Source organism: Pistacia vera, unplaced genomic scaffold, assembly GCF_008641045.1.
Source record: "Pistacia vera cultivar Batoury unplaced genomic scaffold, PisVer_v2 Contig412, whole genome shotgun sequence".
In the NCBI taxonomy this organism is placed as follows: Eukaryota; Viridiplantae; Streptophyta; class Magnoliopsida; order Sapindales; family Anacardiaceae; genus Pistacia; species Pistacia vera.
This window is the reverse complement of record NW_022196238.1, coordinates 592,879-607,335: the sequence shown is the minus strand read 5'-3', so window position 1 is coordinate 607,335 and position 14,457 is coordinate 592,879. Positions and strand designations below refer to the sequence as shown.

The window sequence follows — 14,457 nt, the reverse complement described above, 5'->3', positions numbered from 1 at the left end:
AAATTTAATAACTTCTGTAATAAAAAAAAAATCAAAATTTAAAAATTTGATTGCCTTTATTTGTTAAACTTTCCTTTTCATAGCTGCCAAATATACTTTTCAAGCTTCCCCCTTATTTAGTAGGGTTATATATAGCACAACTCAACAAACTAAATTCATATTAATAGATAGTCAATTAATCAATTAATTTCGAGAAATTATATAAAATGGCACTATTTTGGGTAGGAAATTGAAAACTGGCACTTTTTTGAAAACCTTTTCAACAAATAGCACAATCCAATTAATATTACGGGAATTTGAAGGACAAAAATGCTCTCATATATAAACAAACCTTAAACATTCACTCATCTTCTTCAAACTCATCCTAACCATTGCCTCCATCGAAGACTTTGAAAACCCAGCCTATAAACCAATTTTGCTATTCGATTTGGTCATGGATTTCAGTCGATTTGACTTGCAATTAAGATTTTGTTGTATTGTTTTAGATTTAGGGTTTTGATGGAGTTGTTGGTTTAGGAAGAGAAATTGGGTTGATTGTTGTTTGATGGTGCGAATTTAGGTGGTTTTAATGGCTGTCAATTGTAGAAATGATTAGGGGATCTGTGTTTTTTGGATGATAGGGGTATAACCGGATTTAGCCGTTTGGGTAGCTTAAGGTTGAAGATGACTAAAAATGACCGAAACTTGTCGATAGGGAGTATCATACACTTTTCATACCTATAAGGGGTATATGTAATTTTTACAAAGAATAATTTTATATTGTCTGAATGGGTTGTCTTCCAAGTAAAATTACAAATATCCCTATATTAGCAAGAAAAGTGTCTAATACCCCCATATCGACTGGTATGGGAGTTCTCTTCAACCTTAGAATACCTAAACAGTCAAATCCAGCTGATAAACAGTCTCAGACTTTGTCTAAAACATCAAAATCCTTCAATTTTCAACATCCCCATCTAAATATTAACCCGAACAACCAATATTAACCACCTATCTACATAAATATTCTTCGATTTAGTAGGGATTGTAGTTATTAGGGGTGTTCGGTTCGGGTACCCTGCATTTTTTGAAGGAACCGGAATCGGAACCGACGGTTTCTTGAGATTTGGAATCGGAACCGACGGTTCCGATTCCTAAGTACCCAGAACTAGAACCTGTAACAATGGTTTCGGTTCTGGGTACCTTGTAAAATTACTGACCCACCAAAAGTTTTTAAAATTGCAAAAAAACCCCTTAAAAACTTACAAATACCCCCCACCTGGCACTTGTTAACAAAAATAAAATTATAAATTCAAAATTAAAAACTCCATTACTTTGTAAAGGTAGATTCTCAAAATTCAATTCAACTTACTTTAAAAGTTATGAAATATAAATATAAATGTATTCACGTTACTTTTTCTACAAAAGTTTTTATTAACCCCCGTAATCTTTAATTTTATTTTATATTAGTCTTGGTTCCTGGTTCTTGATTTCGGTTTCGGTTCCAAAAATTTGGAACCAGAACCTACCCATTGACGATTGGTTCTGGATAGGAAACGAAACCAAACCCAGGGTACCCGCCGGTTCTGGTTCCAACCGGTTCTTTTGAACACCTCTAGTAGTTATAGAGAATGGGTTTGACGGGTTTTAAGGGTTGAAGAATAAGTCAAAATGGGCATTTCCGTCCATAAAATGGAATTATGCTATATTGTAAAAGACTTTCCAATAAGTACTAGTTTTCAACTTGGACCTCAAATTAGTGCTATTTATTATAATTTCTCATTAATTTCGTCAATGATTTGAATTATCTGCCTCAATCTTATTATTTTGGTTACTGCTATTTCATGCATATTAATAGATAGCCAAGTTAATAATCAATTAATTTGATTTATATGTAGAAGTACTCAAACGGGTGGGTTACACAATTATAACAAGAGAATTTTGATGATAAATAAAGACTTGAGGAGGTGCTGATTTTTTCTATATTACTACTATGCAGCCCTTGAGCAATCAAACTTGATTTCTTTCCTCATAATTAACATTGGCCGGCAAGCCATCGAGAAATTATTTTCACATATTTCTTATTCTAACTCATTAACCAGTGTGATTGCTGTTCTCAATTCCATGATATAGATCAATGAAGAGATTCAAAACATTGTTTAGGTCTTCCTAGTCAAGGAGATAACCAGATTGATGAACTTGCATTCATGTGCTTCCATATAGCCGAAAACATCCCGTTTGAATCTCATAAATAAATCATCCATGATGGATTCTCCAAACTGACTTGACAAAATGGGCTCGCCGACTGCTCTCATGTCAGTGGCCAAAATTGCTGCTCTTTCTTCCGTATCGAGGCTACAATCGGCTTTACTTATATAAGTGTCCCAATCCACCATGAAAGTTTCAAGTCTTTCCAGAGTAAAAGACCCTTCATCTTCTATCACCTTCTTTACTTCCTCTGCAGTAGGAGCATAGTATGATAAATTGAAAGAGTCCAGGCTCTTCTCTTCGATCAAGCCCTGAATATTAATCAGTATTAGTGGTTGAAAAATAATTAATGAGATTCGGATAAATATAGCACTAGTTAAAGGTTTTATTTGAAGGACAAATTTTGTCGTAAAATCAAGTGACTTAATAACTACATCTATAATGAAGTAACAAAAAATATGTTCAGTAGGATGTCTTTGTAGGAATGATGTTGTGTATAGTTGATTTTAGTCTTATTTAAGTTTTTTTTTTTTTTTTTTAGGGGGGGGGGGGGGGGGGGGGAATCATATCCCGAGACATGTCTTGTGGTACGATGTCTTTGTCTTTGTATTCTTTTGCTTGCTTGTTTTCTCTTATCTCATATATTTTACGTGTTTAAGATAGACAAAGATGAGGAGATTTGGTTCACAGTATATTAAGTTTTTGTTTTTGTTTTTATCTCAGGACCTATCCTGAGGTAGGATAACTGGTTTTTTATTGTCTCTCTGTACATTATTACTCTCTTTTAATGATGTACTAGTTACCAAAAAAAAAATGTTTAGTAACACATATAACGTCGGGCTATGTTATACCTACCTCTAAGACCATGTCGTTGAGTTTTAATCCAACAAACTCCCAAATGGTAAGAGGATCATCACTTCTTAAGTTGCCCATGGTTGTTAGCATCATTCGCCCTCCAGGAACTACCTCTTCACCGCGTGACTTCAAAAACATACTGAAATCTCTGTTGAACTGCTCATAGTACGCTTTAAACACGGCAGGTGTGCTTGTTTTTGCAATGCAAATATTCCCTTTGTTAAGTGCCTCTGGTTTAATCACCAAAGCTTTTGGTGGCTGCAATAAATTAACATACATAAGAAGACAAAACTAATTAAAGATACATAGAGAAATGGAGAAGATGAATTTGAACCTCGGAGAGCCACATTAGAGCGTATGAAGAGTGAACAAAGTGCAATGACTTGTTATGAAAAAGCCTCCCATAAAAAGACCCTGGAACTCCTGCTATGAAACACGGCTCCAACTTACTGCCCCTTTCTTCCTCCAACTTCTTACAGAAACCTGGCAACGACCTGAAAACAGTGTTGAAATCGTTTCCAGGGAGATCGTTTAAGAACACTTGAAACAACGGCAACTTAAGGTTCGATTTCTGGCTCGCAGCTTCAATGGACTCCAGGATCTCTGATATCACAAGAAGAGTGTTAGGGCCTGTGGAGCATCCCAAATCAGCAACGTTCAAGCACTCAGGCAACAAGGTGCCATAAAGCTCCAGGATGCTCTCTTCTAGTATAGGCTTTACCATCGATATCACTGTCCTCTGAAAGAAAACAAATATAAATTAATGAATGTTTGGAACTTAAGTAAATGATTATTTCTCTTTTTCTCACTTTCTCCGTGAAGAAATATAGAGAGACCTGAAGGAGGGAATTGGTAGCATAGCTTGTTTCTCCAACTCCACCATTCATGTGCAAGATTTCTTCCATGCTCGTACTCTTGAGATTTAATTTCTTTCTCTTTCTCTTGCAATTTACTGTATCTATATCCATCTGTGCAGCAAGTATATATAGAAAAATTCTAACCTGGATACATCGATCTTAACCACAACTTGCCCTGGGTAAAAATAAACTAGAAATATCTCTACCTATAATTTGTCCTCTTTCTGATGTTCTATAATGATATATCTTATCTCTATGTCAAAGTTCTTTAGGGTTTTGAAGTGTTCAAAAGTTTAACTACGTAGATTATAAGTTATTATATATAGACTTCATTAATTGACTAAATTTTGAATGTTTTGATATACTATATCAAGAACATGCTTAAGTTCTTTGAACAATTTTTCATCTTAAAACTTCTTTAGGACAAATAGGAATAATATAAGTTTACCTTGAGTCACTGTCCTAATAAATAAAAAGTAAAATCAATAATGCAAGCTATTTTATTGTTTGGTTGACACAAATTAAATAATCAAGAAAGAAAGAAAGAACTACCACATGTAACGAGTGGGAATTAATAAATATTCCAACTCAAAATTCATTAATTAACCAGGTTCACATTAGTTTAGGGTTTAGGGTTTGGGTTTTTTTTTTTTTTTTTTTTTTGTTTTAGGGTTTTAGGGTTTAGGGTTTAGGGTTTTTAGGGTTTTAGGGTTTTAGTGTTTTAGGGCTTTTAGTGTTTTTGGATGATCGGAGTATCCAAGCCAGCTTATACCCATTTTAACTAATCCTTGAAATCCATTAAACACCTTACCTTACGAGCCTAATTTCAACTCAAAAATCATTCATTAACTAGGTTCACATTAACTCAAAAGTAATCATTTATTCACGAGAATATTCTATTATTTTTTGTCATACTTACTACTGTAAATTTATTGGCATGTTAATGTTAATTAACCAATCAAATCAAGAAGCAATTTTTATATAGTTACTTCCAAAGCCTCGTTAAAATGTGATTAGTCGTAGCCACACTATAACATATGGGTTCAATTGAACCCACTCAAACTTAAAAAGAAAATAAAAAAATAAAATAAAAAAGCTTCATATTTTATAATATTTACAATTTTGACCCATTTAAATTCATATTGAATCAACTCAAACTTTGAAAAAAATAAAAAATGGTTTTATATTTTATAATGTTTACATTTTTTACCGCATTTAAATTCATATAGACATCACAAAATTTTATTGTAAATTTATCAATTTAAATGTTTTGAACTCACTCACTAAAGATCCTGATTACGTCTGTGATCGTAGCTATATATTTAACCAAATTTGTGGAAGATATATAGTGAAAGCTTAATATTTGAAATATATTCGAGGGCCATCTGTATAATGACATAGAATGATGATGCATGCCATAATACGTTGGATGGATGTAATTAATATTAGAAAATAAAACTAAAAATTTAAACAATGTTTTTCATGAGATGAGCTGATTGACAACGAATCTAACTATAGTCTTCTTCTTTTAATATCAAATTCAATCAATAATTGACTAATTGTTTTCCATGGACTTGGAATCACTTCGTTAACTACTACCCCAATGTGGGTTTATTCCAATTTGTCTAAACTAATTGCCCACAATTACCAACCAATGTTGTGTTCATATTAGGAAAACCTACATCATCATATACGTAGTAATGATGTATAAGTATATGCAATAAAAGATTAGTAATCTTAGTTTTTTTTTTTTTTTTTTTTTTTTTTTACTATTAAAGGATAAATTTAACCGCAAAAAATCTGCACAAGGGTGAAACCAATATTTTATTTTGAGTAATATTAGACGTACAAACAAATCCTACAATGATTTTTATACAAATTGATGTGGCAGAAATGATTGGAAGAGTAAATATGATGAGTTTGACTTTTTGTATTCACTCTTTTATTCATTTTTTGTCACATCAGTTTGTATACAAATCTTTATTTTTTTATCTGTACATAACATTATTGTTTTATTTAATCACCACGGGGTGGCCTGATAGTAAAAGAGCTAAGAAGAATATAACATGGTCTCCTAAGTTCGAGTTCCCTTGATGATAAAAAAGTAAGAGGATGATCTAACATGATCTCCTAAGAAAATGATCTAACATGGTTTTCTAAGTTAAAGTCCCCTTGAGGATAAAAGAACAAGAGAATGATCTAATATGATTTCCTGAGTTCGAGTTCTCACAGTTGCTAATAGGGGTGTCATTGGTGCTCGTACCTGACCGGTAGTTCTAAGGTCTCGGAAGATTAGTTGAGGTGCGTATAAGCTAGGGGTGTATACGAGCCGAGCCGAGTTGAGTCTCTGGATACTCAAGCTCGGTTTATGATGAACAGTGTTGAGTTCGAGTTTGAGCTAAACTCGTTTAAGCTTGAATTCTTGGGCTCGAGCTCGAGTTCGCGAGTATGGGTGGGTGCTCGAGCTCGAGCTTCGAGTTTATTGTGAGAATGGAGTTGTTTGTCATTTTAAAAACTTGAAAATAAAAAAATTACAAAACTTGCGATTTGGCCCTTCGAGGGTGATGAGGCTTGCGAGCCTATCGAGTTGTGCTTCGCCCAGATCGAACTTGGCTCGACCCCTTAAATGAGCCACCTGAGCTCGAGCTCAACTCGATTGACTTCGAATCGAGTTCAAGCTTTTCACGAGCCGAGCTCGAGTAGCTCGTAAACTGCTCGACTCGCTTCTTATTCCTAATGTAAGCTGGTCTGGATACGTCCGGTCATTAAAAAAAAAACATTACTTTTTTATTTTGGGGAGGGTTGAATTTTTTTTAAATAATATTTTACATATATATATTATAGAAAAGTTTTTTTGATATAGAAAAGAATCATAAAGGAAAACAAACTTTCAAGATGAAATTTTCTATCAAAGATAATTTTTTTAAGAGGGTTGATGTGAAAGAGCTAGAGATCATCATAGTTGCTTGTCATATAGTAATTAAGATTTTTTTTTTTTTTTTTTTTTTTTTGTGGAGATAATGGAATAGAAAGAAATTCTATTAATTTAAGAATGATGAAATAAAAGAAATTATTTTAATAGGATTGATATACAAATTGTGATTTTCTTGCAATAAACGGAATATAAATCTTTTTTGACATGGAATGATGAAAAAGAAGAGATTTTTTTTTTTTTTTTTTCAAGTAAGTGTAGATATGTGATAGGTAAAGAAATATATAAATAAACTGACTTTGTTATTAAGATTTTGTTAAGTTGTTTTAACGGCCCAATACTATGTTCCTACCCAAACTTTGCCTTAAAGACAATCTAGTACCCAAAAGTTTGGAAATGACAAATACCCACTTTTGTACTATTTGTTAGTGAATTCCGTCTATGATCATGGAAAAGACTAAAAGCCGTTTTCCTTCTCCTCCTCTTTTCTTCTACCATTTTCTTCTCCGCGGCTTTATACACCTCCTTCTCCAAGATTATCTCTCTCTCTCTCTCTCTCTCTCTCTCTCTCTCTTAATATCTTAATCATCAATTCCCGTTCAAAATCACCATCTTTTTTTTTTTTTTTTTTTTTTTTTTAACACTTTACTTGGCAATGAAGAAGGTCGGTTATGGTGTGTGGATATAGTGGGGGAGACCGATTGGCCGTCAGCAGGTGACTCGAACCAATCGGATTCAAATTTACAAAACGCGTTGTGGTATTTAACAAATGTTTTTTTGTTACAATTTTATCCCTTATTATAAAAATTTTGGACAATTACCCCTACTTTAAAACAAATTTACATTAATATCCTATTTCAATTTTACCTTTGTTTAATTAAAATTTTAGACATAATACCCTTATATTTAAAATAATTTACAAACCACCACTGCCACTAAGCCACCACCACCACACCACCTAGCCACCACCGCCGACAGCGGGTCAACCACCACGACCACCGCTGGAAAATGCCAGAGTCCCTAAAAACACTGGAATTTGTGGAGGCTCCGGAGGCTTCGATATGACCGTTTTCGGCCATATTCTGGCGATTTTCCGGCGGTTGTTCGCGGTGGCGGCAGGTGGTGGCAGGAGTGGGGGGATTTCGTCATGAATTAAAGTTTTTTTTAAAGCGGGGGTGTTTTAGCCAAATCTGAAATATTGGGGGTTAAAAATTATTTAAAAATTAATAATAAATATATTATATTAATATTTAAAAGAGGGTCAATTTAGTAATTTAAATAACATACCCACCAATTTATTCCCATAACCAAACATATTAATATAACATACCCACACTAACCAAACATATTTTCTTAAAGATTCTCAGTAATCTTCCAGGTAATCTATCTTTCCAATGTCCAATATTCACGTAATCTAACATTCCTGAACCAAACGCCCCCAATGGGTAGTAATTTAGAATAAATAAAACCGGGATACCAACTGGCCATTTTGCTACCATGGCCATTTCAGTGTCTCCTGCATGAGTTTTGAATATGGAGACAATTCATCACCAGAGCCACGGCCACGAGTTGACTTTACAGGAGGAGAATTTTTACCACTACTGCGATGGTTGCTGCAGTGGGTGCTTTGAAGCCATCAGCGACGGTTCTCCGGCCTATGTTTGTGAAGCTTGCAGGTTTGGTCTTCACAAACCATGCGCCGAATTGCCCACCGAGATTTCGCATCCTCTTCACTCTCAACACCCTTTGACCTTACTTTCCCACCCCTACCCTCCTCTCCTCTGTGTTCGATGTAGAGATTTGTACTGCAACTTCGGTTTCAGTTGCAGCCTCTGCTCTTTCAATCTTGATTTAAAGTGCGCTTTGTTAAAAGATGATTCTCTTTCCCCTCATGAGGTCCTGGAGAGAGATAAAAAAGCCACCATCAGACATTTCTGCCACAAGCATGAGCTGAAGCTCTGCAATGTATCGGGATGCAGTTCGAGTTGCCATTGTTGCGAATATGGCATTTCTGATTCGGCATATTATTGTCGTGATTGTGAGTTCACGATTCATGAATCTTGTTCGGAGATTCCTCAATGTGTTGAACAACACCCACTTCATCCCCAACACCGACTTCGCTTTTGTGATATTTATGAGGAATTTCAAGAAAAGCACAACCCTTGTGATGCTTGTGGTTATTTGATTCAGGGATTCAGCCTAATGTGCGGATCTTGTCAATGTTTCTTTCATGTTCCTTGCGTTGAAGCAACTCCACGCTCATTGAAACATAAGTGCCACAGGCATAATCTGTTTTATTTCAAGGATGTGAATGCGGAAACATGGTTTTGTGATTGCTGTAACCTTTATTTATCTGGGTCTTATTATGGCTGTGTGAGTTGTGGGATCAGGCTACATCTCCAATGCGTACCTATACCCAAAATTGTGGAGCATAAATGTCACTGGCATCCCCTTACACTTGTAGATTCAATTGTAGAAGATGATTATTCAAAAGGCTGTTATTGTGATGTTTGTAATAGACCACTGTATCTGAAGCATCATGTTTATAGATGTGAGAAATGCCGCTTTTTTGCTCATATTGAATGCATCGTCTCTGAGGTAAGTTTGCAATCCCTCCCATTTAGAAGAATTGTGATCTTCCATAGTCAAATTTATATGTAAAACATGATTTGCATTTGTTATTATAAATTTAATTGTGGTTGAACTGCATCAATTTTTATGTTTTTTCTTGTGCTTGTGAGTGTTTGATCCATTCTATGTTATAATTTGACTCTGTTCTGGTTTGTTGATGGTTGTTTTTAACTTGAAATTATTGGGTTGCTTCAGACATGCCAAATGTTTGATAAATTGCCACACTTGATTTTTAAGGTTTGAATTAAGATATTTGAAAATTAGTCCAACAATATACAAAGAATCAATCTCTCATCAAATTTTGGCGATTGCATAATGTCTATACTTTTGCTGTAGATGGCAAAATTATGTAAATAATTGTGTTCCCTTCTCTGAACTTGATAAGTATTTGCTCTATCAGGATGACACTTCATTGGAGATACTGTCATCCTTAAATCTTGGGTTTGAAGATAAAGCAGAGCAATGTAATGATAGAAAGGAGAATATTGATGACACAGATGGAAACAGGATTGTGGCAATTGAGGACGAGAGTGATAAAACAGAAGAGAGTGAGGAAGTGCAGGAGGCAGATGCAGATGCAGAAAAGGAACTTAATGTGATGCAAAAGACTGTAGCCTAGGCCTAGCTGTATTCGACAAAAGAATAATATGCAAAAGACTGGAGGTTTTAGGTTTTAGCTTAATGGAAAATGTTTCGATAAAGATGGAGGCATTAGCTTCAGAATTTGGGGCTGCAAGAAAAGATGTTCCATCAAGTTGAGACCTCTATCTTGATTCTGGGAAGAAGATTCATGCATCAAATTACTTCACACTTGGTTTACTGGCACTGTCCAGGTAAGTGAACAATGTTTATTTTATTATAATTCCCTTATGAGAATTTGGGAACAAATTTTTAACTTTTTTGCCTTGCTTAACCTTCAATACATATTCTTTTGAAAAATTATGGGAGGTTTCACTAATTATAACCCAAGAAGAAGAAATTCAAGGACATGCAAGTGCACAAATTAACCTGATAGATTGGTACATTTTGTCATGCTACAGGGGATCTCACCAGGACAGGAGAAATGGGAAGTGTCACGAAATAAAGCTCTCTAACCTCAATTTCTATTGTTTATTTGATTAGTTGGTTCCTTTCACTTTGACATGGGTAGTTGCTCCTTATATTGCTTATGTTGGATGAGTAATCTCTGAGGTAAGACTATATTGACAGCCACTATGGAATGCTAGAATGATATGACTCTAAAGCAAAATTTGTGAATTACCTGTTCTTCTTGAGCACATATTTCCCAGATTTCATTCTCTAAACTTGGTTCATGTTTGTTCCATCTCTGGATGACAATTCACTGGAGATAACAAGCAGATGTAACGACAAATACAAAGCAGAGTAACATATTTGTAATGTGGCTGCCGATAATGCAACTGCGGATGCGGGAGATGAAGCGCAAGAGTCTGGTGCAGAAGAATGTAGCTTGACTGAATTAGATGAAAGTATCATAAATTTTGGGAAAAGATGGAGGTACTAGCTTTATATCTCAAAGGAGCCTACAGCAAAAACGTGCCCACAAGCTACTTCCTTGATCTTGATTTTGGTATTAAATTTTCTTGGAGCTACTTCTGCATCAATTTTATTCACATTTGGAATATGTGTATGAATATACTCTTTATGTTGAATGAATTTATTATTTGAGTTCATATCTTCAAATTTTGGTGATATAGAACAGTACTGCTTCAATTCTGCCCTTGAAAAACAGCCAGAGATAAGTTGAAACTTGTTCTGATTACTTCAAACTAAGCAAATCATGACTTACATAGATTTATGAGGACAGGAAAGGCCCTTGTCATGTGAATTGTGGGAAAGAATTTCAAGTAGTTTTTCATCAATTTTTTTTATTATGAATTGGTCTATCTTGACAAGTTGCCATAGCCGTTAGGGGTGTACAAAAAAATCTGGATATCCGAAAATTCAGATCGGATTTGGATATCAATTTTTGGAAGATCCGATTTCCGGGTCAGATAGCAGATCGGTTCTACAAAGAAACCGGATATCCGGATTTGATCCAGTTTTGTCCATAACTACAAGTTTTAAGAAGTTACTTCGGGGTCCTAGGTGAAAAGTGATAAAGTATGTGGGCTGTTCTGAAAGAATGACAACTTTGGGGGTCAAAATAAAATGTTGATGTGGCGAGGGTACTAATTTTTTTTTCAAAATTTCAGGGGGGAATATATTTTCCACGCAAATTCGAATCAAAACCGGATCATATGAAATCCCGATCGGATTCATATTAGCTTTCATTCGGATCAGATCAGAAAAATATAAAACTGAATCGGATACCCAGCTTTGCACATCCCTAATAGCTGTCTTAACAGGTTGGTAATATAATATACAGTAGTTAATAGAACCAAGAACTACAGCAAAATTATAGAATAAAATCATGCCTCAGCAAAACTATGCAATGTATATCTGTGGCAACTTGTCAAGCTGGGTTCCAACTTACTATTAATATATTACTACCAAGAAGTCAGTCAATGGAAAAAAGTATTTAATATCAATTTGTTCTGTTTTTAATTACCCATGTTCTATCATATTCTGCCAGCCAAAATCATTTTAGTAACATAAAATCAAGAAACAACTTAGATCAAGAAGCAACAAACAATTAGTAATTTATTAAACTACCTCTAGCTGGTTCGATAGAGACTCTTCGGTGTATTACTCAAAAGATCTTGAATTTGAGTTCCTCCTCAGTTGCTAATATGGGTAGTCACTAGAGCTCATATCCGATTGATAGTTCTAGAATCTTAAGGGATTAGTTGAGGTGCGCGTAAACTGGCCCTAATACCTCATTCATCAAAAAAAAAAAAAAAAAAAAAATTATTAATTTATTATGTTATTGTTAATCTAAGAACTACTAGAACATTGACAGAGAAGAAGAAAAAATATTCCGGGAAAATTTACCATTCTCCTTTCTTCATCTAGTCAACTCTACTTCTCTCTTTGAACAAATAAAAATAATATTCACTCTTTAAATCTCAGCACAATGTCTGAAGTTCTCATCCTTCTGATGAAGACATCAGCTTCATCATTTCTCCTCTCTCTCCCCCACCACCATCTTCAGTGGGGCAACTCTCTTCTGTAGCTGATATAATAATATCGACTTTCTCTTTGTTGTGGAAGAAATTAAGCTGAAAAAAAGATGAGCAAGGACTATTGATGATATATTAATGATATTGCAGCTTCGGGATGGATCGGAAAGCATATCCCATTGTGCGAGTTCGAGATCCGGCAACTGTGTGTGGTGTCTCAAAAGATTTTCTTGAAACAGCCCAGTTTGTTAGAGCTTGAAGCACCCATCAAGATTTGTGGTACTTTTACCATATATACTTTTCAGTAATTTATATATTGCATTTGGTTGATTGCTTGATTTCGATTATTCACCCATGGGCCATGTCCATAGTTTTCTTGAACACCAAGGTTGCATATTTTCAAGAGTTCTGTTTTTGAAATGCAGGTGACATCCATGGTCAATATCCTGATCTCTTGAGACTTTTGATCCTGGTGGTTACCCTCCAAATACCAACACTTATTTTTGGGCGATTATGGACCGTGGCAAGCAAAACCTGGAAACAATATGTCTTCTCCTGCATATAAAATTAAGTATCCTAAAATTTTTCTCTTGAGAGGAAACCACGAAACTGCTTCTATAAGCAAAGACTATGGTTTTAGAAAGAGTGTATCAGAAGATTCAAGTCTCGACTATGGGACACATTCATAGTTTGTTTGACTGTCTCAGTTGCAGCCTTAATTGATGAGAAAATCCTCTGCATGCATGGAGGCATATCTGAAGAGTTGGATGATTTGGATCAAATTAGAGAAATACAAACGTCCGACTGATGTACCATATTCAGGTTTGGTCTGTGATCTTCTGTGGTCAGATCCCAGTCAAGATTTTCAAGGTTGGAGGTAATAATGGCAGGGGAGCCGGGCAAACGTTTGGTTCAGATCAAGTGACAGAATTTCTGCAGAAACATGATCTAGATCTCATTTGTCGAGCCACGAGGTCACCTGTTATATAGCTGTGTATTTTAGTCAGTGTCTACGTTATTATATATATTCATCCCTTTTTCTTTATTTTCTGCAGGTTGGGGAGGATGGATACGAGTTCTTTGCCAGCAAGCAGCTTGGAACTATATTTCGGCACCCAATTATATGGGAGAGTGCAACAATGTGGTGCCATCTTAAATGTCGATGAAAATCTGATGTGCTCTCTACAAATACTAGACCTGATCAGCTCAGCTCGTAAACGCCACAAAACTTAATTCCATGAATTGTTTTATGAAGATCGATTGACAGGTATATTTTCCCATTGTATGTGCAAATCTTATGTACTTTGTTAATTTTTCCAGCTTTGCGACTCAATCAAATTTGTAAAACTGTAATGAGGAAAAACTTAACTCGAATGGAAAGGCAAGGGAATTAATCTCGAGGTGCCAAATCAACATGATGGCAAGAGGTTTTCTAAAGTTCCTCTAAAGTTGAAATGACCCTTCTTCTATGTGATGAGAAGTATTTTCATCCATTTTGAAATCCAAATTATGCAAATACTTGTAAAATTTTCAACCCGAACTTTGTGAAAACAAAGAAGCTATTTGGTGTCTACTAGTTGTCTAAGATGAAAAATATTCACATGTCTTGTGTTACAACACAAAACAACAATGAGAAAGTAAACTATGTATATAACGTAATGTTTATAACTTCCATTGACTGAGTGGTATTGCAACAGAATGCATTGTCTAAAACTTTCTCAAAAAAAGAGACAAGAGCGATTATAGCGAGTTAGATAACAAGGCTAACAATCGATTATACCTTTAGAATTGATAAACAAGTCTCATCTTGGAAACTTAGGTCATAAAGTTTGAAATCAAATCTGAATAATCATTGAATGTCTTAAAAAGAGTGAACAAAATATTTATAGGGTGGTGACTAGGGAGAAAATCAAGTCGA

The 14,457-nt window shown here is 35.0% G+C and overlaps 2 protein-coding genes and 1 pseudogene across 2 annotated transcripts; 2 read left to right on the top strand and 1 right to left on the bottom strand.

Annotated features, from left to right (window-relative positions):
* Positions 1-1,877: 1,877 nt before the first annotated feature.
* Positions 1,878-3,974, bottom strand: LOC116142553 (salicylate carboxymethyltransferase-like). The gene is made up of 4 exons (XM_031427990.1): positions 3,876-3,974; positions 3,374-3,778; positions 3,040-3,297; positions 1,878-2,495 (listed from the first exon to the last, which is right to left on the bottom strand). The coding sequence occupies exons 1-4, from the start codon at positions 3,942-3,944 to the stop codon at positions 2,136-2,138; spliced, it is 1,092 nt and encodes a 363-aa protein (XP_031283850.1). The 5' UTR covers positions 3,945-3,974; the 3' UTR covers positions 1,878-2,135.
* Positions 3,975-8,322: 4,348 nt separating this feature from the next.
* LOC116142543 lies at positions 8,323-11,203 on the top strand. The gene is made up of 3 exons (XM_031427979.1): positions 8,323-9,426; positions 9,860-10,292; positions 10,500-11,203. The coding sequence occupies exons 1-2, from the start codon at positions 8,362-8,364 to the stop codon at positions 10,076-10,078; spliced, it is 1,284 nt and encodes a 427-aa protein (XP_031283839.1). The 5' UTR covers positions 8,323-8,361; the 3' UTR covers positions 10,079-10,292; positions 10,500-11,203.
* Positions 11,204-12,493: 1,290 nt separating this feature from the next.
* Positions 12,494-13,772, top strand: LOC116142577 (annotated as a pseudogene).
* The last annotated feature ends 685 nt before the right edge of the window (positions 13,773-14,457 follow it).